Genomic DNA, 24,534 nt, shown 5'->3' on the forward strand with positions numbered 1-24,534 from the left:
CCCTGACGCTGCACGAAGGGTTGGATGTACCGGGACGTCCATAGGGGTTTCTTTGTGGGCGTTTTTTGGACGTCCCGGTACGTCTATAGGGGTTTGAAGGGGTTAAAAGGGCCCTTGTCTATTCAACATACTTGAGTGGGTTTTTTGTTTTTTTTATAACATCACTGCAATATGTACACCCCAATATGCAAATGAGGAGATCCCAGCTCTCATTGTGAGGGTATTATGTTTCACTGTCACATCATGCAACACGGTTAATGAAGTACATACAAACATTTGGCATGTTTTATTTTTTTAAACATACTAATGAATAATCATAAGTTTGGCCAATATAGAGATGATAGGACTGGGGCCCAAATAATTCGAGGATGCAAGATCAAAATCATTTTATTTAAAAATGCCCACAATTACCCGTTAACAGAGCATAAATAACCGTTTATACGTTTTGTTGATACTTCTTTTAGATACAGCAGCAGTCGTTAAGATATGTTATGATAAAACACTTGAACTAACATCGGTCTCTTGTGTTTATAACAGAGTATCACTAAAGCTCAAAGCTCTTCATAACAGCTTGTCTCTTGTGTTTAGAACACAGCATTGGATGTGATTTTACATACCATTTCTTCTATTACCCGTCTCGTGTATTTAGAGCACTGCGTGAATCATTACGTCTATCAATCTCTTTGTGCGATTGGCAAAAAACAAAAACAAAAAACTTTTTTTTATATAAACTGGTCCACTTTAAGAACAGCTTATGTCTTGTTTCCAAGTGTATGAATTTTATATCAATTTATTTTATTATATTTTTAAATCAACTACCAATATTATAGAAGTTTACAGCTTTTCAATTAAATGTGACAGATCTAAACAAAAATATAATAAACAATAACCATTTCCGATCAGAAGACATCCAGGCTGATGTTGTTGGGCTTTGTCAGTTTGTCCAACATGCCTCGTCCAAGTCTAGAGGCGAAAAGTGCAGCAATCTGATCGCTTCCGCTCTTCATGGCCAGATCATGCGCAGTCATGCCTTTGTCATTTTTCTTTTTTATACTTGCATTGCATCTGAACAGAAAAAAAAACAACAGATAATTAATACATTTTTAACCTTGTTAACTAAATTTGGCAGAATCGTAGTAAAGCCATGGATCGTTAATCGCACTCTGCACTTGTATCATCGACAACTCAACGGAGCCTTTAATAGACGAAGGTTGGAGCTGCTGGTCTTAATCGCTACGATTCATTTAAGGATGCCTTATTGCCCATTTGGAATAGCCACACGTTAGTAAATACACTTCTTTGGGCCCTTGACGGTTTATGAAAGGTCATGAATAGTAGCTTCTCAATCACAAACACTATCTTAAACGAGGGATTGTGGTTAGTACCGGCTGCATTGACAGATAATACATTTGTACAAAGACTAACGGTGCAAGATTCCTTTTATTTATTTATCTATATATTTTTTAAAATTTCATTATAAAATTAAAATAAAGCATGGATCAGATCAGATTCCAAACCACAAAGGTAAACAAAAACTATTCTGATTATCAGCAACATTAATTGTTATGTATGCTTTAATACTGGGGTCCTCAAACTACGGCCCGGGGGCATTTACCCGGCCCGCCGGGTGTTTTTGCCTCAGGACATCCATGTGTTCCGAAAGATGCTTTCGGAACACAAGGATGCCTCTGTGAAGTCCCTGCGACACCGGGGACCGCCGGGAGCAGGCGCACGCAGCGACGTCACTGACGTCCCATGCGTGCACCCATGGCAACTGAGCGCGGAGGAGCGGAGAAGAAGCGAAGAAGCAAAGAAGCAAGGACGCGCGCTGGAGGTAAGTGTTTACCAGCGGCGCGTCCCTTCGGTGTTCTGACCACCGATCCTCCGGTCCTGCTATGGCCGGAGCGGTGGCCGGAACACTGAAATGGGGCAGTACACAGGCATACAGCCTCCAGCCATACTGTATGGCTGGAGGCTGTATGCCTGTGGGGGAACATACTGCCAGCCCCTATAGTCCGGCCCTCCAACGGTCTGAGGGACCGTGAACTGGCCCCCTGTTTAAAAAGTTTGAGGACCCCTGCTTTAATACATGGAAGGAAGTGTTTTATATGATCACACACACACGATCGTACAGATAGTTCTCCTCACCCCAGAAGCACTTCGGTACATTTCTTGCCTTCCAAGCCAAGCGTGACGGCCTCGTGTAGTGCAGTGTTATTGTGCCTGTCAGACAATTAAATCAGAAACACAATCACACGTCTTGTCACACTTAAGAAAGAATCCCCAAAACATTTATATTTATTGTTTTATATAGCGCCATCAAATTCCGTAGCGCTGTACAATATATACCCTCGCTGAGAAGAAAAGTGAATAGACCACAGCTGATAAGAAGACATATTGACCCAGTTAATTATCTAGGAATCCAAACTTTAATCATAAACGGAAACATGGAAACTTAATAACATGCTTTGGATTCACTGACTGCCTCGGCCGTCCTACATACACTAATAGTCGCCGAAAGGTAGAAAGCATGATGGAGCGATGGATGCCCCTTTAAAGGTAGAAAAGGTGTATTTGCAGTAAAAAGTAGTAGCCGAAACAAAACTTCCAGTGCCGCTGAGATTACTTACGGCCCAGACTGGTGGTCGATATCAGCCCCTTTCTGTACTAGGACTGGGATTACTTTGTGATGCCTGTTAAGAACGGCCACTGTCAGGACGGGACGCTCTTCGTTATTCGTACAATTAGGATCAGCTCCCTGCAAACACAGATAATTAACAGAAAGATCACCACTTTTTATGTGCCTTTTAACAATATGTTAAATAAATAATAATAATAATAATATAAAATAAAGAAATCTTAGAATGTCTTCGTTTATGGAGTGTACTTATTAATTTGAATAGGGATTAATTTCAAATGTTCCTGTGTACGAAGTAATATAATTATATCATAATGACAGTGATGGTAACTGGGGCAGAGTTGGGCATGGCCACCGTTTGCCCGTACCCACTTGCTGTTTGCTGTAGATCTGGTCAGACATACCTCATCTAAGAGCTCTTCTACAACCGCAATGTCTCCTTCTCCCTTTGGACCAACTTCCTTGAGGAGCTTTCGATCTTCAGGCTGTGATTAGCAGCACAGTCATGTAATGAAACCCATTCCCTCAGTTAACCCTTTGCATACAATATGCTCATTTGCAGAAGGCGAAACGGAAACTTCTGCATACAGTTCATGATGACATTATGTCATTCAGGGTTTTTTTTTTAAATATTAAACCATTTAATAACCTGGAACTTGGGAAATGCGTTTAAGTAAGGAGAGGAGGATGTTAATATAGCAGGTGGGTTAAATAACACTTATTCTATATAGGCTCAAACTTTAAAAAAAAAAATCGGTAAACATGAACTCATCTCCAAACATACCCTGTCCCGGTTACGAGGTATACACATAGAGTATAGTGTAACAGATAATGGTTAACAATTATAAAATTCAGAATATTTAGTGGCATAACCATAACAGCTTAATAATGTTCATTTTAATTTAGCCTTCATCAGGTCCTTGTTTTACATACAGAAAGTCGGTCTTCTTTCTGCAGCGGCTTCCGGTTCTTCTTCTTGGCCCGTCTTACCCTGGTATTATTGCTCCTGGCACTTTGGCCATCCTCGCTTGCTATAACAGGGAAGGAATCATTGTAGATGATTTTTTGCATAATTTGACATTATAAAGGTCCTTATCGGCACCTTATCAATAGGCTTGGAGACTCCATTGTTTATCCATACGACAAACTGACATCAACCTCTAAATACATCATGAATATTAACAACACACATAACTTCAAGTATTATTATTCTTTTTTTTTTTTTTTTTTATTATTCTTTATTTGCGTTTCATAATACAAACATTTAAATTACATAAAAACATTACACACATCAAAGGATAAATAGGTAAAACAACGAAAGTGGATTGTGCAATACAAAGAATACTCTGTTGCTTATATTACTTATTATCCTCATAGACAAACAAAAAAAAAAAAGAAAGAAAAAAAAAACAAAAAAAAACATATACTACAAAAAACATCAAACATCCGAGATGAAGCTGGGGAGAGGGGTATTATGAGGCAAGACCTCTTGAGTATTGCATGTTGAGTAGACTTATACTATTGACTTTTTGAAGACAAATATCCCATATTTGAGTTTTTTTAAAAGACATATGGTTTGTACACGACCTTTCCCTCTCCATTGTAAACTGAAACTTAATTTGGTTTATCACTTGGGACAGATTAAAATATTTGTTTTGTTTCCACTCTTTAGCTATTAATCTCTTAACAGCTATACAAGTATGTATAGTTATATTCAACTGAGTTTGAGATAAGGGGGGCCATCCTAAATGCAATATTAAAGATGCCGGAGTATCTGGAATTATGATATTATCAATTTTCTTTAAAAAAGAAAGAATTTCCTTCCAAAGAATATTTACTTTGGGGCAAGACCACCAAATATGTATATAAATTCCAATAAATTGTTCACATCGCCAGCATATATTAGAATTCGAAGGAAACATCCTTGAAATACGAGTTGGAACTAAATACCATTTATTTATGACCTTATACTGTGTCTCCAGGAGGGAGAGATCGTGTACCCTAGATAGACAGTTCTTAATCTCTTTTAGCCAATCTCCAACAGGTATCGAGATATTAAGTTCTTTCTCCCAATCTGAGATTATTCTCATAATAGGGGTATTTCCTTCTTTTAGCCTTATTACTTCTGCACATTTCGAGAAAAGTTTTGTTTGTTTTATTGGACTGAAGATTTTAGCAAGTTTCTTAATGTGTATATCTTGTGAAATTAAAACATGTTTGTTAATACAGTTCTTAACACGTAGATAGCTAAAGATAGTTGGTTTTATTAATTTAAATTTATTTAAGATAGCGGGAAAGGGAATTATCTCTCCATATGCCATTATATCTGATATCATATTAACTCCTACTTGTTGCCAATGTTCTAATGAGATATTGTCAATAAGTTCTTCCAGAATATTAAACTTTAATGTATCAATTAACTTATCTTTGATACCCAATTTTTTTTTCATTTTTAACCATTCCGGTATGATATTCTCTAATATCATATTTTTACTTTTAACCTTATTCACTAAATCTTTATCTTTCAAAGCCCAAATAAGTCTATTTAGACTGTTTATCTCACACGTCTTACATTCTATCTTGTACCATACTTCTTGTCTGGAGGTTTCTTGGTAAGTTTTAACAATGTGATACAATGTACTGATTTCGTAATATTTTTTTTATCTGTGGAAAACTCATACCTCCATCCCTGGCCCGTGCGCTCATCCGGTTTACATTAATCCTGGGGATCTTCCCCTTCCAAACAAAATTTAGAAAGGACGTATGTATTATGGCGAGCCAACATTGTGGAAATTTTAATGGTAGCATACGAAATAGATAGCTCCATCTTGGCATTAAATAAGAATTCCAAGCGTTAACTCGGCCCCACCAAGACAATTCAATTTGTCTCCATTCTTTTATAAAAGTATTTGATATTCTTAAGAGACGGAGAAAGTTTGTTTCCACTATATTGTCAATCTTCTCGGGGATAACAATCCCTAAATGCTCAAAGTCCTTTATTTTTAAATTTAAAGAAAATTGTTTAGATAAAATATCTTTATCTTGAGCAGTAATGTTCTTAGCTTGTACTATAGTTTTATCGAGATTGAGTTTATAATTCGACACGGAACTATAGTTTTCCACTTCTCTTAAAAAGTATTGCATTGAAATTAATGGATTAGTTATCGTGATAATCACATCATCCGCATAAAGCGATATTTTAAATTCTTCATTGTCTATTTTGATGCCTGTTATATCTTGATTAGTGCGGATTTTATTAGCGAAGTATTATTATTCTAACGGTACCTACTTAAAGCCGTATTCTATTTTAGGACTAGCTCCCATTTTTTACTGCTTGAAGTAAGCCTACGAGTAATCGATGAGCATTAACAGGCAGCTGCTGTTGTACAATATTATTAAACACTGATATTTTTAGGGAAGGCTTATTGTAATGTTATTGACAAATACATGTAAAAGTTTTAATTAAACAAAAAAAAAACCTCGGCAAGAAAAAGCCCCGATCTCCATGGAGACAAAAGTTTGCATAATGCGGCCGGAGTTTCCGGAACTAGAAATTTGTCATTCTATATGAAACATCCAGATTTGAGAAGTAAAAATCCTGATCCAACTGCGGTGTCAGAGCTTTCTCTTTGGATTATATCGGATTATATGTTCTCTCATGTGAATCTCACCTATGCTGGACTGGGTATCTTCGCGATCATCTCTGCCTTCTGTCACCGAGCTCAAGAAGTGATTGTTAGATAGCTTCATAGGCTTTCCAGTGAGGACATTCTGAAGAAATGAGAGATGGGTACTCGGTTACTCCATTACTAGACATACCTACATTGTATGCACCAAGCGATAAACGTTTCCAATATCACACAGATTCATCAGAAAGTGACCTCCAACTATTAATATAATAAGTCACTGTCTAAATTTCCATGCGCTATTGCACAATGTCTACTAAATACTGATTTATATAGCGCATGTATAGAGCAATATATCACAATCATATTCCGCTGGACTTTATCATGGGCAAGACAGGACTAGTTAGGCGGGCTGTGCCCAAGCTTAGAAACAAGTTTACAATGTAGAAAGAATGCATAACTGTAGCTTTATAGCTTCTGGAAATGAGCAGCGTGAGACGTAACTGTTACAAAGAGGTAGTTATAGGTAACGCAGCGACCCTCTGACTGTACTGTTACCACCACACCCCCTAGTGGTACATTTTAGAAGTGCTCTTCAGTCATTATAGAGTCGCTAGTAGCAGTACTCTCATTGTTATTATAATGCTAACCACTTGTCATGATTTTTACATCAACATAACAGAATATATATCAGGGAATATTAACTTTGAGAGCTTTTGCCAGTAGATGATACTGACCTTGTCTGTTACCAAGACATAATTTAACCTCAGGCTGACTTCATAGCCATCTTCATGAACTGTCGCTGATATAATCTGCAAATGAACAAACATGGGAAGCCTTATTCGTACTGTAATCAGAAGGGGTATCAAAAATTAGATTTAGTTTGGATTACTGGCACCATGTATTTCTCTGTAATTCGCAGCCAGCATTGTGATTTGTGTTAGGGGCAACCGAATATGATTAGTGAACTGGAGACGCAAAGACCAAGAGAGGGTCTATTCGGTCTGAGGTGTGCCATGACCGACGTACCAGGTAGGCCTATAGAGGGCCACCCTGTAAGAGAGATGAAAGAAAGGATAGAGGAGAAAAAGAGGAAATAAAAGGAAGGAAATGAATAGCGAGGGGGGGTAAGGGTGGGCAACGTCAGACGCTGAAACGTAATTTAGAGCAGGAGAGGCGTTGGTTAAGTACCCATAGCCCCTCCCACAACTACAGGCTAATTTACATTAGCCTTAACATTTGTGTTAGGGGCAACCGAATATGATTAGTGAACTGGAGACGCAAAGACCAAGAGAGGGTCTATTCGGTCTGAGGTGTGCCATGACCGACGTACCAGGTAGGCCTATAGAGGGCAAAAGAAGACACAAAGTTAGAAAACCATAACTTTATTGCTAAACAAAACATAACATGAAACCATAACAAGCTTATAGAACTAGAGACGCGAAGGCATTACGCATCTCCGCCGTAGGTTGAGGAATATACAGAGAGAAACAGGAGGAGTTCCACCTGCCTAGCTTTTTAATCACATGGGCTGGCACCTTGTTCTTAGATGCTGCTGAGGCCGCCCCGATTCGAAAAGAGTGCCCCGAATATGCAAGCGAATTGAGGCCCACCCTTGCCAGTAGTAACCTCACATATCTGACAAATGTAACAGATGACAATGGCTCCCTGGGAAAGGGCAAAAGAGGACTGTTACCCGGTTTCCCAGACAAAAACACCAAAAGGGCACCCAGGACTGCAACTGGGCACCAAGCAGAATTTGTTGGAAAGAACGTGATTTGAGTACTCGGCCCGGACTGATTGGTTTTTGTATGCCCGAGGGATAGAACAAAATAATCAGCAACAGGACGCAAATCCGAGACCTTCAGAAACGATGTCGCATAAGGTGTTGTGGCCAGTTCCCCCGGGCGCATAAAACCATAAAAAGCTAGAAACATGGCGGCTTTAAGCACAACACAAGCGGCTGGAGAAAATGGGTGTGAATCTAGACAGTTTATCAAAGCTTTGAAAACTTCCCCATCAATCGGCAAACGACTGGGGGTTTTAACTGGCTTGGTTTTTTGCAGACCTCTCAGTAATGACTTGACCGGGTGTGAAGCGATCAGTGAGGGATTGTTCGGAAAGATTAAAGAAATGTGATGCTGTACTCCTGTTAAATAAAGCTTAATTGACCCATATGAGAGGTTTAAGTTCGAATGACAGTATGCTGCAAAGGCCAGGAGGGTGGCAACTGAATACGTGTCCATGGGGGCCGATGCTGCCACAAATCTGCAAAATAGGGACCAAGCTCTATCGTATGCCTTTCTGGTATTTTTTGACAATGCTCTTGAGATAATCTGGCGAGCTGTGTTCAGATGCATCTCTAAACTAGAACGAGTTCGTCGAAAAGCGGCGCAGACGTCGGTGCTGCTGCCGCTGAGGGTAGGACCTCGAAAAACCTCTGGAAATTGAAACGAGATAATGCGTCAGCTGCTATATTCTGGTCTCCCGGTACATGTGAACATTTAATAAAAAATTTATGATATAATGATAGCCACGTGAGTTTACGCATCAATCCCATAATGTGAGATGAGGACGACCTACCCTTATTCACGATCTCCACCGTGGCCATGTTATCAGTAAAAAAGGTGACTGTATCACCTGTCCACCTGTTGCCCCATACTGTCGCTGCAACCACAATAGGATAAATTTCGAATAGGGCCGAGGTATTGTGGAAGCGGGGAATCTCCAGCATCTGTGACGGCCACCTTTCGGCTAACCACAGATCCTGGAAAATAGCCGAAAACCCAAGGGATGGTGTAGCATCCGTAAAAACCCTAGGGGAAGACAGACTGGGTCGGGAAATAAACATGGAACGTCCGTTCCATGTCTTCAGAAACCTGGCCCACATACGCAAGTCAGACCTAGCGGACTGATCTATGACCACTGCCTCCTCGGACGCATGGGACTCCGACAGCAGAGACAGGAGATGGGAGATGAAAGACCTGCCTTGGGGAATAATTCGCATTGCAAAATTAAGATGGCCTAGAAGGGATTGCAATTGCAGTTTGGAACAGGTTTCAGATCTCATGAAACTCTGGATTATATCCTGAATTCTCTGAAGTTTTATGATAGGCAGACTGGCCTCCATCTTATTGGAATCTAGCACTATCCCCAGGAATTCCAACGTGGTAACCGGACCTGCCGATTTATGTTGGGCTACCGGGACGTGGAGTTCATCAAACAATTCTAATAGCTTCCGTAGACTGCACGGGGAAGCGTTGGGGGCCTCCACCAACAAGAAATCATCCAAGTAGTGGATCACTACCGGGCACCGGGAAACATTCAGGAGGAGCCAAGTCAACGTCTCAGCTAAGGTGTCAAAAAGCTTAGGGCTACTTCTGGAACCAAAAACTAACCTGGTAGCAAAATAGTAAACCCCCCTCCATTTAATCCCATGAAGATGCCACAAATCAGGATGAATCGGTAAAAGTTTGAAAGCATCCGTAATATCCGCCTTGGATAACCAAGCGCCCTTCCCTGCGTTGACTATAGCCTGAATGGCGTTGTCGACGGAGGCGTATTTTAACGAGAACTCCTCAGCCGGAATGAGGGAATTAATGCTAGGGCACGCCGAGGAATAAGGGGCAGACAAATCCATAATAAGTCTCTTTTTATTGGAGAACTTGCTAATTGCAATACCCAGAGGGCTAACCCTCCAAACCGGAAAGGGAGGGGAATGAAGGGGGCCTATGATGAAACCTTTTGCCAGTTCTTGGGATAGTAGTAAATCCACCGCCTCCGGGTCCGATAAGGCTGACCTGAGGTTCGGGCATTCCCAAGACTCCTGGGGCATGGCTACTACACCCGTATGGAAACCAAAAGCCAAACCTTGGACCAGAAAGTTTACCAAATCTGGTGAGGGGTGGACCTGTAACTTACCCAAAAGGCCCTCTACATTAATCGGGGATAGTCATTGCTTAGGGAACAAGGTCCCCGGACACATGGTCTGGGGGTGGGCCCTATGACATTTAATGCATATGTGGAGAAGCTTGCACTGACTAAAATGGCAACCGTTAGCATTGAAATTGTTGCAGATCTGTGATCTGCCTAGAAATGAGATCGGTCTACCAAACTTATCATGGGGTTTGGAAAGTAGTTGACTAGGACGAAAGGGGGCGGACAAAGCAGCCGAGCTGGTGGAAGGGGGGTTGTCAATAACCGGACAAAGGTTAGCTGCATGTGCTGTGGACTGGCAATGCTGACACGCCGGGGTTTTGAGGCCTGCGAAATGCCTACAAAATAATTCCGTGTCTACTCTACTCCAGTCAGTCGCATAGTTAAATTGGGCAAGAGCTGCAGCTGCTTTGGCGGAAAAAGACCTGTGGTAATCGTAAAACGCACTACCCCCATACTTATAGCCCAATTCTACCACTTTATATAAATATTGATCCAGCTCCTCCCTTCTGGACGGGAAGGCTGAACACAGGACATCCCTATACATGCTAAAGGCCAGGACAAATTCTGGGATAGATAACTTTTTGGCTAGCCTGGGGTCTTTTGCTTTTAGCACCACAGAAATGTCGCCACAGGAGAAGGCTTTATTTTCCGCCAGGTCATGGGAACTTAGGAGAAGGGAGACCAGGTTAACGTCTTTCCCTTCCAGGATATCCTTCCTCAGATTACCCTGGATAAAGTGCGCAGGGGAAATTGTAGGAGAAATGCCCGATGACATACCTGACCCTGCGGGCGCCGCAAGGGGTGGTCCCGAGCTAGGCAGGACCTGAACGGGGGGGAAGGAGGTGCGGGATGGTAGCCGCCGGCTGGGTTTCTAAACTGGATAGTCTCTCATGTAATGACGAGACCGATGCTACCAGCGAGGTAAGCATATCTCTCATTTGGGCCAGGTCCCCGGAAGTGGACTGTCGCGGACTGGACCTAGTAGCAGGAGACTGGGGAGATGGAAATAGTAAGCGGAAAAGTTCCGCTTTCCTAGCTGAGGCCGAAAACGGAATGCCTCTCCTAGTTAATTCGGCCGTTAATCTTGGAATTGTCCATGCCCGGAGCGAAGGGGGGGGTGGCGACGTCAGACCCTGGCGCAGGTGAGCAAGGCATGGAGGGCCTGTCCTCTTGGTCGGATTGGAACGACATACTAAGAGAAGGAGAAGGAGCCTTATTAGAACCCCTATACCAAAGCACCTAACTAACTAACCACTAGCTAAACGAGCTCTGCGCTAGAGCGGGATGAAACGTAGGGGGCGGCCTAGCTAACTACCAGTGAGGCACGGATTACTAGCTCGAGTGACGTAACCTCCAAGCGAGGAGGGGAAATTGCCTCGGGGTGGGAGGGGTGGGCCAATAGCTAACGTACACGAGGCAGGCTGCCTAACCGATGTCGAAACGAAACTCTCTAATGCCTCCTAACTACCTTGCTGAAACATACTACCCCGGATAGGGGCCTCAAACCAGTTACCTTAACCTATGAATTCGCCGGGGGGTCCAAGCTTCGACAACCGAAAACTGGCCTGAGATTGGTAAATGTCTAGGCCACCGAACTTAACGCTGAACGAACTTGAGTACCTACAGCAGGTCAAATGCACAAACATGACCACATGACTGCGTGAACACGGTCCAAATATAACATGTTACCAGCGTATAACCACACGTTACCCTGGCCTGAACCCTCCAGAAACATAACCTACTGTATACAGAAACGAACATAGTGAGAACACACCCGATAACACAATGACAAGCTGGGACATTGAGAGCAGTACAAAAACCCCCGCAGGATCATCTGAAGTAGCCCACTCGCCTGCCTAAGCCCAAGAACCCTCCGGACAGTGATACAATGAATTAACCCTAAAACCACCAAAAAAGCGCTCCATGCCGTGAGACCATGAATCAGACTGAATAAAAGCAACAAGAGGGAGCTACCACAATAGAATTGGACTCACAACAAAACGCCGAAGTGAGGGTCCAGATAGGAGAACCGAAAGGAACACGTATTCGTAGGTGAGGTAAGTACCGTATGACGAGTAGGAGGTTTAAATCCCTCCCTGTTGTTAGGAAGAAAAGAGGGGGTTAACACGTAGTTATGTATGCAGATCGCGTAAACCGAGTAGTAAGCCCCTAAAATGTGAATGCGATATCGATAGCTGGTACATAACCCAGTTATAAGTATGCAGGAAAGAACGACATCCAAAAGAGTATTCCACATCCCCAAAATTATATTAAGAAGGTGAGTGTAATGATACTGCGATTGAAGAGATGTAAAATCACAACCGAAACTGAATACAACAAAAGGAACTCCCAGTAAAAGGTACTGCTTAAATTTGTAGAGAGAACTGATTATACCTAACAAACAGCACCAATTAAATTGAAAAACCACCAGTAGATGGCGGTGTGTGACCGAAATATGCAATAGACCAGACTCGTAGTGTAAGTTGGTAATAGAAAGATAGCAATAATTAGTCTGACAATCGGTCAGCAGAGGGCAGTAACGAAGAGAAGAAACGATAGAAACATACGACCTGAAGCGAAGGAGGGCTTCTGACGTTAACAGGAACGACGGAACCTGCTAGGACGGACAGCTTCCTAACCGTCTGGCAGAATTACCGCCGGATTGCTGAGAGGAACCGCCGCCGGGACCGAAACGCCGCCGGGACTGAAGCGCCGCCGGGAACGACACGCCGCCGGGACAAAAACCGCCGCCGGGACAAAACCGCCGCCGGGACAAAAACCGCCGCCGGGACAAAAACCGCCGCCGGGATACCGCCGAAGTGCCGAGATCCACGTAAGAATCACCTTCCGTACAGCGTCCACAACGTCAGACGCTGAAACGTAATTTAGAGCAGGAGAGGCGTTGGTTAAGTACCCATAGCCCCTCCCACAACTACAGGCTAATTTACATTAGCCTTAACATTTATCACACACACAATAGGATTTATGAATGAATCTAGCAAAGCACTTCGGAAAACATCAAAAAGCACAGATTGATAGTCATGGGTGTGAAGGCACAGATTTATCAATATATTTTAGCAAAAAATAGCATATTTCCCCGGTTATTACTGAACTAAACGTGACAGCATTTCCACACTCTGTAACATATACAATGAAGCTGCCGTAAAAATGTCTTTGACTTACTTTCACATAAACCAGACAAACAAAACTAGGGGCCAATCTTATTGCCTAACTGTGCTTCAGGACAACGTGTGAAGAAAAAGAAAGAAACAAACAGAAGTGAAAAGGACATTTTATTATTATTATATGTAGATAGTATACAGTGCTACGGGGTGAATGGAAAGGAGTTTTATTGATGGGATGGTAGAACATTTACTTTAGGGGATCCAACTGAATTTATGAGACCACTTATCACACCTATTTTGGTTTCTTAAATGCAATGAAAAACTACTCAGTGTCCATCAAGGTGAATCATGCTGTATATAAGGTCTTGTGGGTATTAACGGCTCCATCGGATAGGGACAACAGGCCCAGGCAACTTAAAAAGTTCTCTTATTTGTGGCTTTGGTTTTATGCTACGTTATTTTCCTTACCCTACCCATCCGCGGTTGTCCAATTAAAGCCTTGAAATCAGAATTGCTCTGCGTATAGCAGCGAAGGTGAGCACAGATATGATCCAGCTGCTGTCTCCAAAAACCTGGCAAAAAAGGCATTGACAGCCATTCATTTAATCTGCAGTTATTAACATCTCATCTGCCGTAGAACCCAACCGTGCATTGCCTTAAAACATCCAGGACCTTGATGGAAATGTAAAATGTGAATGTAAAACTTCAATCTTTGTTTTTTTTAGCACCGCATAGAATGTTCCCTTTATAAAAACTAGAAGCAATCTAATCTTGCATATCATTTTGTTAACTTGCGGGTCTGTATCAGCCTCTATGGCATACTTAGGAACTCTCTGGCCTGACTAATCATGTCCCTTTACAAAAGCCACCCAGAAGAAAGAGAGCTCCAGGTAGCCCAGACATGGACGCTCCCAGGTATTGGCCTAACTGCCTCTGGTATTAACCAATTTGACCTTTGACCTCACCTCTGCCTGGACTGATGGCTGTTACAAGCGGCTTACGGTCGCTCATCTTCTCTTTCTTGTCCCTCTCTGACAGCAGCTCCATTTCTTTCTTTTCCATCAGCTTGCTAGAAGGGTAAAATAATCCAACGGTCTGGGTTCCCCTGTCCATTTTCTCGGAGTCAAGTCTAGCTTTAGGCAACGTGAGTGTTACAGGTTGCCAGGAGGCATGCTTCTCAACATCCTGGTGATACATATTGTATTACAAAATGTGTAACAACGAAACAAATCACAAGAGGCTGATTTGGTATTATGCCAAAATTAAGATGTACTTCTCCAGTGTTAGGGGTTCACGGATGAGGACTATGCACAAACGCTGATGTTTAAAAAGCCACAAGACCTTTTGGCAGCCCGGTGAACCAAATAGGGACCTCTACCTGTTTCGGAGAGGCATTTACAGATGAAGAAATACTTATCGCATCCAGCAGCCAGTGGCTGTTTCTAGCAATGATTTGTGGATGTTGAAGTTTAGTAACAGATGGAAGCCCCTATATGACCAACAATACTTTGGCACATGGAAAGATAACTTGATTATTGGGTAAAGCAGAACACTGACTTAATGCAGACTCTCTGGAATCATAAGTAATGTAAGAAAAAAAGGTTTCACGAGGACACGCGTGTCCCAAATGGCTGCATCCCATGGTGGCGCCTTCATCAGAATAAACTCTAACTTACTGCTCCTCCAAGGTTTATCGATCATCACTGTTTAGCTAGTAAATTTCACAGCAAGTGTATATCTTTATACAACATCATGCAGCTAAAAGACAATCATCTAACTTATAATAAATTATTACGCAAGCCAGCTTACTCCAGAAAATGACGCCGGATGCTCTCTGCTGCTTAACATCTTGCTGTTCATGGTGGAATATCTCGGCGGAGGCTCTAGATAGACCCCGCAGGAGATACAGAAGCGGGCGTTAGGATGATTGCTCGCACTACACTTAGTGCATGTGAGATAATGCAAAGATGGACCAGGCTGCAAAATAGAAAACATATTATGGTTGGAACAAAACAACATGACCATGTACTGGAGACCTCCTGGCATTATGAAGGGTAGCCGTACCTTTGCCCCACACCAGTCACAAAACCTGGCATCAGCAAGATTGACTCGGCCACATTTGGAGCAGGACTGCATCTTCCCGTGCTGGTTGGGTAAGGGAGGTGAAGACTCGCCACTAAAAACGGGCTGCGGTAAGAAAATGACTTGTAATAAATACTCCAATGTACAGCTCATTTGAAAAGAGGGCATATACTTTTATTATACAAATATTTTATTATTAAAGTTATACTACACTATATAGTTTTTCTTTCTTTATGCACTCCAGATCTTAGTTTTTCTTTTTGATAAAACAGAGATGGTCTTAATTTTAGAACAACAGCACCATTTAAAATATGTAGACCAATGCGTACCGTTTGAGTGGTTGGCAGCTTGGCTTCACACGTCACGCAGTGCTTAAGGTTAATTGGATTCCCAGTTCCACAAAATCGACAGATCGCTTTGTCCTTTAAAGAAAAATAAATGATAGAAAATGTTGTTACTAAAGGAAAGAATAGAATCAGCACAAACACTCAGTATCTGTTTAGATGGACTTCATATACAAAAAAGAATCATTGCTCTTGCCAAGAGTCCCAACGTCAAGAGCATCCCAAGAGCACAACCATTACCCCATTTTCCAGGTAAAGTTAAATGTAAATGCAAACGGTTCTTAGCCCTGCAAAGTGAATAAACACTGTCTAGGAGAAGCCTGGATCATCTCAGATCTTGTTACCGATACCTGGATATCTCAAGAGCCAATGATCCCTTGGACTTCTTTATATAGAAATGCTACATTACATTTTGCCAGCTACTATTGGGTTAATTGTCTTAAAGTGATGTCACGTTTGAATGTCCGGGGCTGAATTTCAGGCTATAACTGTGCCGTACGTATGCTGGAAATGGTTACGCGCTGAATACATTTGCAAGCAGTAAACAAATAAAAATATACAAACACACATACAACATAACCAATAATTTTGGCCTCTTTGATGGGACAGAACATTCTCTTATAAGTGATAATTTACCTTTAAGTGTATGCTGGCTTGGGGCTGCATCTGGTTGATCAATGGAGCTTCACACACAATGCAAGATGGCGTGTTCATTGGGACCATGGTCTTGCACTCCACACACAAACCCATCTGGGCAGCGGACACAGAAACAGCAGTCACCACACACTTATTCTACAGTTATATACAACAATATAGCAAGAAACAGACATTCAAACAAAATAGTTTTGTTCTCCCAAACTCATAGGCATATCTATACAGTAGCAAAGCCAGGATGATCCAATCCATTTCCTGGCCTGAAGTTCTCTCCCTTCTCCTTGCCCACCCCAAAAATTAACAACAATAGATCAGTGATAACTTATTGGGGATGAATAATTGTTCGGTTCATAGAAACAGAAAGTTAAGATACCTTTCCCAACAGTATACACCCTAGGTTGGTTTTTAATACATATTGCTTTATTTAATAATAATAAAGACAGAAATAAGTGTCCTTACCTGAGCACCTTCAGGGGGAGGCAGGCGGCGTCCGGGTATCGGTGGGACAGGGGCACCACAGTCCTGACAGAAGTGAGCAAATGGGTCTGATGGGCGAGGGGCTAAACAGTGAGCACACCTAAAATTAAAAAAGTCAGTTTTAATATTTTTCCCTTACTTTTTTTGGAAGCACAATTAAGGGTTCAAATACTTAAATAAGGGAAATAATGCATTTATTATGTTATCAAACATTATTGATGACGCCAAACCGTAAACCAGTTGGTGAATTCATTCCCTTGGACAGCTGCCTTAAAGTAATGATTTGTATCGCTATCAGCCAGAACTTTGTTTGTGACGTATGATCAGAAGACACCTACTTGAGGAAATCCGTCTCTCTCTGAATTCTCATGGTCTGGGTGCTTGTTAGACTCTTTGTAACAGCGGCTTCTGTAAATCCATTCACCTATAATAACAAGATCACCATTTGTGAACCGACAAGGAACTTTATTGTCCCATTTAAAGATGCTTTTAACTATAGTTTCTATAGCAATGTTACAGTGGACAAAATTTTCATCTAATTTCATTTACTACCACATTTTGTTAAATAGATGCCTATGTTATAATCTCTAGGAAGACAACTTAACTAATAGAGTTTGCCTATGGGAGTAGAGTTTGTAAATAGATGCCACGATCCAAATAGCATATGATTATCTGCAAAGTTAATTCAAACAATAAGAAATAAGATATAAACGTTGCACCTCTATTGCAGTTTTTTTAGTAAAGTGGAGAAGTGAGAGATTGACAGAGAGCGTAAGAGAGTGTTAGGGAGAATAAGTGTGTGAAAGAGAGTGAGAGAACCACAAAAGCAAAGACAGTGGTTTTGATTTTTTTTTTTATAATAGTCGCCTTATAATCAGATCTTTTTTTTCCCCTACATTAAGATCCAAAGTTTCGGGGTCGTCTTATAATGAAGCAAATTCAGTATGTAAGCCTCAAGGAAAATCTTTTTTAGGAGGGTTTAAACCACTGAATGCACCTAGAATAAATTGAATGAGACAGAATCAGATTGCCAACACACAGAAGCTTTCCCACAAAATACCTGAGACCTCTGTGTCTGTGGTGCCGACGCTGGTTCTTCACCAGTACTGGGCTTTCCCAAGCGGCTGTTCAGAAATCGTGGGCCCTTAAAAGACCTATTACTGGTTCTTCCATCTATGTCGGGATCTGAAAATTTCCACAAAATATTAAACCAAACATACTACTAAGAGCAGACACCACCGGCGTAAAGTGTATGTTCTAATGTGATGTGGCTGAGTTAGTGAGGCTTTCTATGTCAGTAGCAGGTTAGAGCGCACTTTATTCCCAGCATAATAGGGTTAATAGGTGGGATCCAGCCCATTCCAAGTAATCTGTACAAGATAGCCTCAGAGACCCTCAAGAAGGTACTGGGTGAAAAATGTGTTTAAGATTTGTACTGTATTTTTGTAACCGGGAAACTGTGTAGCTGGCCGGTGTGCTAGAGAGAATGATCTGTGTTAAGTTAGTCTCCAAACTGGAATAGGACATGATTTTTCTTTAGTTTATTTGTGGAAACCCTGATTAAAAGATACAGAACCTTGTATATCATAAAAGACCCCAAAAGAATCTTATCTGGAGGTCTAAGTGTTTAATCTGAAAGTTTCAACTCAACCAACCTGTCACAGTGAATAGGCAATGTAAGGCAATGATAGTGCTCTACGTAAGGGTCCTGTAACTTTAATATCACCTGTAACCTATAACAACTTAACATAAAAATCTTCAGAGGATGGACTTGTCCATGTTATTCTATGAAAAACTTGAAAACGATGCTTCATAAAGTAACATAGGAGTATGAGTTAGTTTGCAGTTCACCTCTGAGCAATAGACTCTACCTTTAAAGGTTTCTGCCATCTCATCCCAGGCTGTCGTCCTTTGGGATGGTCTAGTTTGCCTTTTTGGTTTTGCAGGTGATATGCTTGTTCCCAAATCCTAGGGACAAACAAACAACCATGAGTTGGTAAAAAAATGCGTTTTAGCTGATGTTTGAAGTGGAAAAAGATATAGTATATATAAGTATAGGCAGAGAGTGACCAAACCAGTCCCACAAGGGCTCAATTCCTAGAGTTTGCACATAAATATCTAAGGAATAAAACACGCCTTAAAGTAATAAAACTGATAATAGCATGAAACCTTGTGACATTTGTGTAATGGATCACCATTTTTTAATAAACAGATTCAGGTTGCCATTGGAATAAGGATGACCTGTCTACCCCCAGCTTCATCCAGAACAGGAGCAGCTCTCCCAATGTCCAAGTTCTTTGTCTTTTCCTTTCTTTAAGACTACTTAAATAGGTTGCTCTACTCTGTACACAGGTCCTCCTCTCAATGTTGACAATCTAGGTTCTACCATAGGAAGTATCGTATAGAAGGAGAGTCAACACAATAATCTGCCAGCTCTTTGGTAACGTGAACAATGTCCTCACAGCTGCCCTTTCACTGGATTTCTTATTTCTGTAGGCATGCTGCTCCTTGAACATACAGTGCTGGTATTATCTATTTATGTATGACAAGTTAAAGTGCAGTGAAGAATCTTGGTGTGTATGCGCTACCTTCTTGGACAGCTCCTTGAGGAAGTTCTCATCATTGTCTTCATCTGATGAATCTATAATTGGCGGCACATATTCCACAATGAACACTTTTGTCACAGTTCCGCTCTCTCTGCCGTCTCTGAAGAATAGCAAGACATGGGAGATACTCGGTATTACACATCACGCTTTGTATATCTCTGACAGTTAATCATGGTTTGTGACTATATGTAAGCCTTCTTACAAGAGGTGGTGCTGCCAAATAAGAAGATTAAACAGCTGCTTAGAGCCCCCATTAGCCTAAAATCCTTCTCGAAGGATTTTCAGGGTGATACATTTCTTTCTCAAAAAAGCAATTTTTGATCACATGTTCCTTACTTGAACAAGATTCTACCAACTTAAGATGTTGCCTGTCGAATTTACTTTGTGCTATCGGCCGGCCATGTCCATGTCTGAATGGTACCAGCCCTGGTACCTTCACCAGAAACACACAGCTTCAAATGCAACATTATCAAAAAACTGCACTTTGTTGGCCTTCATAATTACAGACTAACAAGTCATTCAGAATATGATGTCATATCTTGGTGCTCCACATTTAAACCATCCCATTGACCAGTGACGCTATAGGGAGCCTAATCACCCAACAGGATGATTGGCTGCCTGTTTTGCCCCCCCCCCCCAAGGTCCTCTAGGGCTAGCTGGCTTCAATGCATGATGAGGTGGCCATTTGGGAGCTGTGATATAGGCCTGTGCTGTTGAGGTAATCAGCCCACAAATGTGGGATGTCCCACAGAAAAGGGATGTTTGGAAGAAATGACATTGGGTCAATACATTAATGTATTCTACGTGTTGAAAATAAACAAATTATAATGAAATAAAAAAAGTAAAAATAAAGAGTGACTTACTTGCTGACTGCCAAAGCCTTTAAGGTAATTTTTCCATCAGGCAATGTAAATGAGCCTCTATATTTCAATGTAGTATTTTCTCTAAATCCAACCTTCCTTAATACATCTGGTTTGCTCCCATCCAATGTATAGTATATGGTCACATCTGGAGAATCTGTGAATACAACTGTCAGCGACCACCAAACATACCTAATAGTTATACCTGAAATTTGAACTATGTTTTCTCTTTCATACCTGATTTAATTTCAATTGCTGTAGTTGTGTCTACCTCATATTTGCTTCTTCCAGGGGGTGGAACACGGAGTGGTATAATCTGTGGTACTGATATCGAACCAGCCGTCATTCTACTCAGTGTGCCCTGTGGGGAAAAAAAAAAGACCAAAAAATGGTAGTTCATTAAAGCTTCATCACTTTTTAGATGAAATGAGGTTTATCAGAACAGCCCAGACCATGTTAATGGAAAAAATCATGTGAATCTCTATGGATTAGACTGAAGTGAGAAAAAAGTCCATGTTTTACCCTTTAACATCGGTGGACAGCACTAACACTTTGCAAGCCAAAGACCCGGACAGCCTGCATCACATATCCTGAATGTTGTAAAGTATGGTAGCCTAGAATACCTTTAGAAAATGCTTAACCATGAAGAACACAAGTGGTGTAAAATGAAAATAATATTAATGGTTAATATATTAGTATTTTGATGCTAGATACCACGAAGCAGACATTTTCAGGGATACTAAACTGGAGAAAGATTTGGTGGTTTCTCGAAGGTTATTCCATACTTGAGAAGCTCTGTAGGAGAAGGTGGCTCAACCTGCTTCCTCCATGCAACGTGGAACCATGAATATGGAGATTGTAGGAGGTATGGAGAACTAGAGGGACCATGCTGCTTAGATATGGTGGTACTTTCCCAGACAAGTGGTTGTACAGTAAACTTAAACACATAGAGGACGTCTGGATTCAAGGCAAAGCCAGGTAAGATCTTTTGGCATATCACATCGATGGGTACTGTATTCACATTGGAGAAAGAGTTGTACAAAATACTCAGTAGGTTGATTTGTGGTTCAGGTGCTACAGAGAGTTGCACTTTCCATTTTCTTGCTAGGGGACTGAAGTAAGACTACAAAGATATTTGTAAGGGCAAACAGCGGACAATTAGATGGTCGTAATAAATCAATGGCGTACTCAGTAATGCCCCATTAAATAATAGGGTGGTAATATTTATGGGACTTGTATACAGTATTGTGATAATGCACTAAAATCATTGCAGTCCTGCAGGGTACATTTTTTTTTAATCGTTGTTAAAAAGAATGCCGCGGTCACGCTGTATACAGAATACAATGTGCACTCTACGTTAGTGACCAGATGGCACACTTACATTGATAAAATACTGAGCTCGGCAAGCTGCAAAGCAAAGAAAGCCACAAACTATCTCCTTGGAGAATTGTGTCAGCGAGAAACACAAATATGGAAGGATATGAAATGTTATGTACTTAACAATAGGATGTTTTCTATGAGTAAGCCTTATTAACAGAGCTTGAGGATCCAAGCCTGTCCTTGACTACAAGACACAAATAGCCTGCCTGGAGACTCGCATTCAGGGGCTGCAGCAAACATGTAAAGCCAACATACTTTTGGTTATAAGTATACCTGGGAACCCTCTGGGTTTGCCCGGAGATTGCCGGGTGAAGCACCGCTCCACTGGGTCAGGACCCGAATCCTCCGGGTCGCGGGAGTGGGGTCTTGACACGCCCCGCTCCCTGCCCATTTTCCCTTTAAATGGGGGTGTTTCCCGCTGCCGTCGGGAACTCCCCCTGATGTCAGTGGGGACTCCCACCGACGTCACACGACCACCCAATGATGCCAGTGTGCAGTCCCGGCCGCGTCCCGCAAGGGTAGCTGGAGCCCAGAAGTTCCCAGGTATGGTTATAAGGTGTAAGTCATCCTCAAATGTATTAATCTAGACAAAGTTTAATTAAAATGATAATCCGTACCCATGAATACTATGATATATTTTCTCAGCCACCATCCTTACTGCGTCCGGATATGCCGGATTATATCCTATGAAGATATGCGGCGCATACTATGGAGTCCTCTATAGTGTAAACGGGCTGGCTGGGAGAAGAGATCTCCCTTACATTCAGCTCATTGAGCAGCAAAATAATAAATAATTATACATTTATACAGAAGTTTTTATTTATGTATGTACACTGCATTGATTGCGTTCTTAATAATAAATAATAATAAAGTGGTTTTATACGTATTAGTGTTTTACTTCCTGCACCATTAAATTTGAATAAAACACCTGATCTTTTTGTAAAGTGTTTTTCACACTTAATTATTACATGCCTTAATTACATTAAACGTATTATTACGATCAATAATTAATCCTGTTATAGTTTCTTGTGAATGTGTCCAGAACCAGCAACCCAGAGACCAAGAGGTCATTCCTTGGTCTGTTTCCCCCTCGAAAGCGCTGCATAGATTTAGATTTCCCCATGTTCTTCCCCATCTTCCACCATAGGATTAAGCACCCCACCTAACACATAGGTATCTCATTAATGTTTAGAGAGGGCTTTAAATTATCTAATTATAACATGGCCCTATTGCTTCCTGTGGACAGAGCCAGTCCTGGACCAAAGAGCACCCCTTTTTCGCCCCCAAACCAGTATACTCCCCTTTTTTTTTCTTTAAGGATGCCAATGTAGGCAGAGATCTCTCTGTGTGCCCCCACAAATTATCAGGCATTCGGTTGCACCCCCTTCAAGTACCAGACTGACTTCTACACACTGGGGTGACTGTTGGCTCCCCCCTGGTCCAGGCACCGCAGACAGCTGCCCGACTTCCCTGGCATTAAGAACAACCGTGAACAAATAGAGCACAAGGGCACTTCTAGGTGTAACGTAATTGCAAAAGGGTTTTCTAACAATCAATTAGCCTTTTGAACTTGGAATAGTGAACATAACGTGTCATTGGAACACAGGAGTGATGGGAGTGATAAAGGGCCTCTGTACATCTATGAAGATACTCCATTAAAAATAAGCCATTTCCAGCTACAGCAGTAGACATTAACAACGTCTGCGCTGTATTTCTGATCCATTTGATGTTGTTTTAATGGACACAATTTAATTTCTTTTTAAAACAAGGACATTTCTAAGTGACCCCTAACCTTTGAACAGTGGTGTATGCATTATATATATATATATATATATATATATATATATGTTCATGTTTAGACCCTAACCCTGCCCTATTATACCATTACTAGAGCATACTTTATTGATACCCTTGATCAGTATAGGGAAACAATTACTTGTTTGAGGGGTTGCCACTCGACCCAAATGGCTGACGTATTTAATTAGGCGTTACAATGGAAAAACGTTGCAGAATAACAAGACGATCATGATAAATAAGCAATAGTGCAGTAATACAGTGGTCCAGAATACAACTGACAGGCAATGTACTCAATGTATCCTTTTTTTAAACAGCAATTGCAAGACAAAGTTCTAAATGTGAAGCAATCTCCATGGAAACCAGTAGGATGCTCTTGCTAATTTCTCAGTATTACCCCAGGCCTGTATTACTTGATGTGGTCCATTGGGTAGGAGAGCCCTGAGGAATGAGTTAGCAGGGCTCCTCTACCAGGTCCAGCAGGGACACTGCTTACCGCTCACCATACTTGGAAACTCTCCGGGCTTGGCTTGGAGTTCCCTGGGAGAAGTGCCGCTTCCCCGTTCCAACACCCAGATCCTAGGGGTCGCGGAAGCGGGGTCCTGACATGCCCCACTCCCCACCCATTTCCCCTTTAAATGGGGGTGTTCCAAGTGATGTCAGCCCGAACGCCCACTGACGTCGGTGTGGCCGCCCACTTAGATCAGCAGGACGCACAATCCCACCATAATGTGGAGCATCCCATGTATAAATATTAACTAAACACCATATCTGCAGTAGGGTATCACATCCACAGAGGTGTGCATGATGGCTAGCAATTTGGAATTTAATCTTTTCTACATATCAAGATGCTATCAAGTTCTGATCCATCAAGTTCAAGCTTGCTGTTGATCGAAAAGAAGGGGGGAAAAACCCTCCATTGAAGTGATTTCCAATTGTGCCTCAAAAGGGTAAGCATGGCTTCTTCACTCCAAATGATATCTCGCAGGATCCATAATCAATACCTAAT

At 41.6% G+C, this 24,534-nt stretch overlaps 1 protein-coding gene across 1 annotated transcript; it reads right to left on the minus strand.

The window, feature by feature from the left end:
• Positions 1-899: 899 nt before the first annotated feature.
• Positions 900-20,697, minus strand: DZANK1 (double zinc ribbon and ankyrin repeat domains 1). Its single transcript, XM_089481437.1, has 20 exons — positions 20,589-20,697; positions 20,355-20,508; positions 19,474-19,591; positions 18,757-18,853; positions 17,946-18,070; positions 17,224-17,309; positions 16,868-16,985; positions 16,391-16,504; positions 15,740-15,832; positions 15,393-15,515; positions 15,138-15,305; positions 14,294-14,513; positions 13,797-13,900; positions 7,002-7,076; positions 6,310-6,409; positions 3,572-3,669; positions 3,043-3,123; positions 2,631-2,758; positions 2,149-2,223; positions 900-1,065 (listed from the first exon to the last, which is right to left on the minus strand). Exons 1-20 carry the CDS (start codon positions 20,695-20,697, stop codon positions 900-902), a joined length of 2,352 nt encoding a protein of 783 aa, XP_089337563.1.
• Between the last annotated feature and the right edge of the window lie 3,837 nt (positions 20,698-24,534).

The sequence above is a fragment of the Sceloporus occidentalis genome, unplaced genomic scaffold (assembly GCF_023333645.1).
Source record: "Sceloporus occidentalis isolate IW3139 unplaced genomic scaffold, rSceOcc1.0.p SCAF_15, whole genome shotgun sequence".
NCBI classification, from domain to species: Eukaryota; Metazoa; Chordata; class Lepidosauria; order Squamata; family Phrynosomatidae; genus Sceloporus; species Sceloporus occidentalis.

Bases quoted from the DNA above. Each gene is read 5' to 3' on its own strand.
- DZANK1 (XM_089481437.1), bottom strand. From the start codon at position 20,697: ATGACGGCTGGTTCGATATCAGTACCACAGATTATACCACTCCGTGTT. The intron at 7,077-13,796 runs GTAAGGAAAATA...GTTCATTTGCAG, and splicing joins GACAACCGCGGATGGGTAGG to ATTATATCAGCGACAGTTCA. The intron at 3,670-6,309 runs GTGAGATTCACA...TCCCTGTTATAG, and splicing joins AGATACCCAGTCCAGCATAG to CAAGCGAGGATGGCCAAAGT.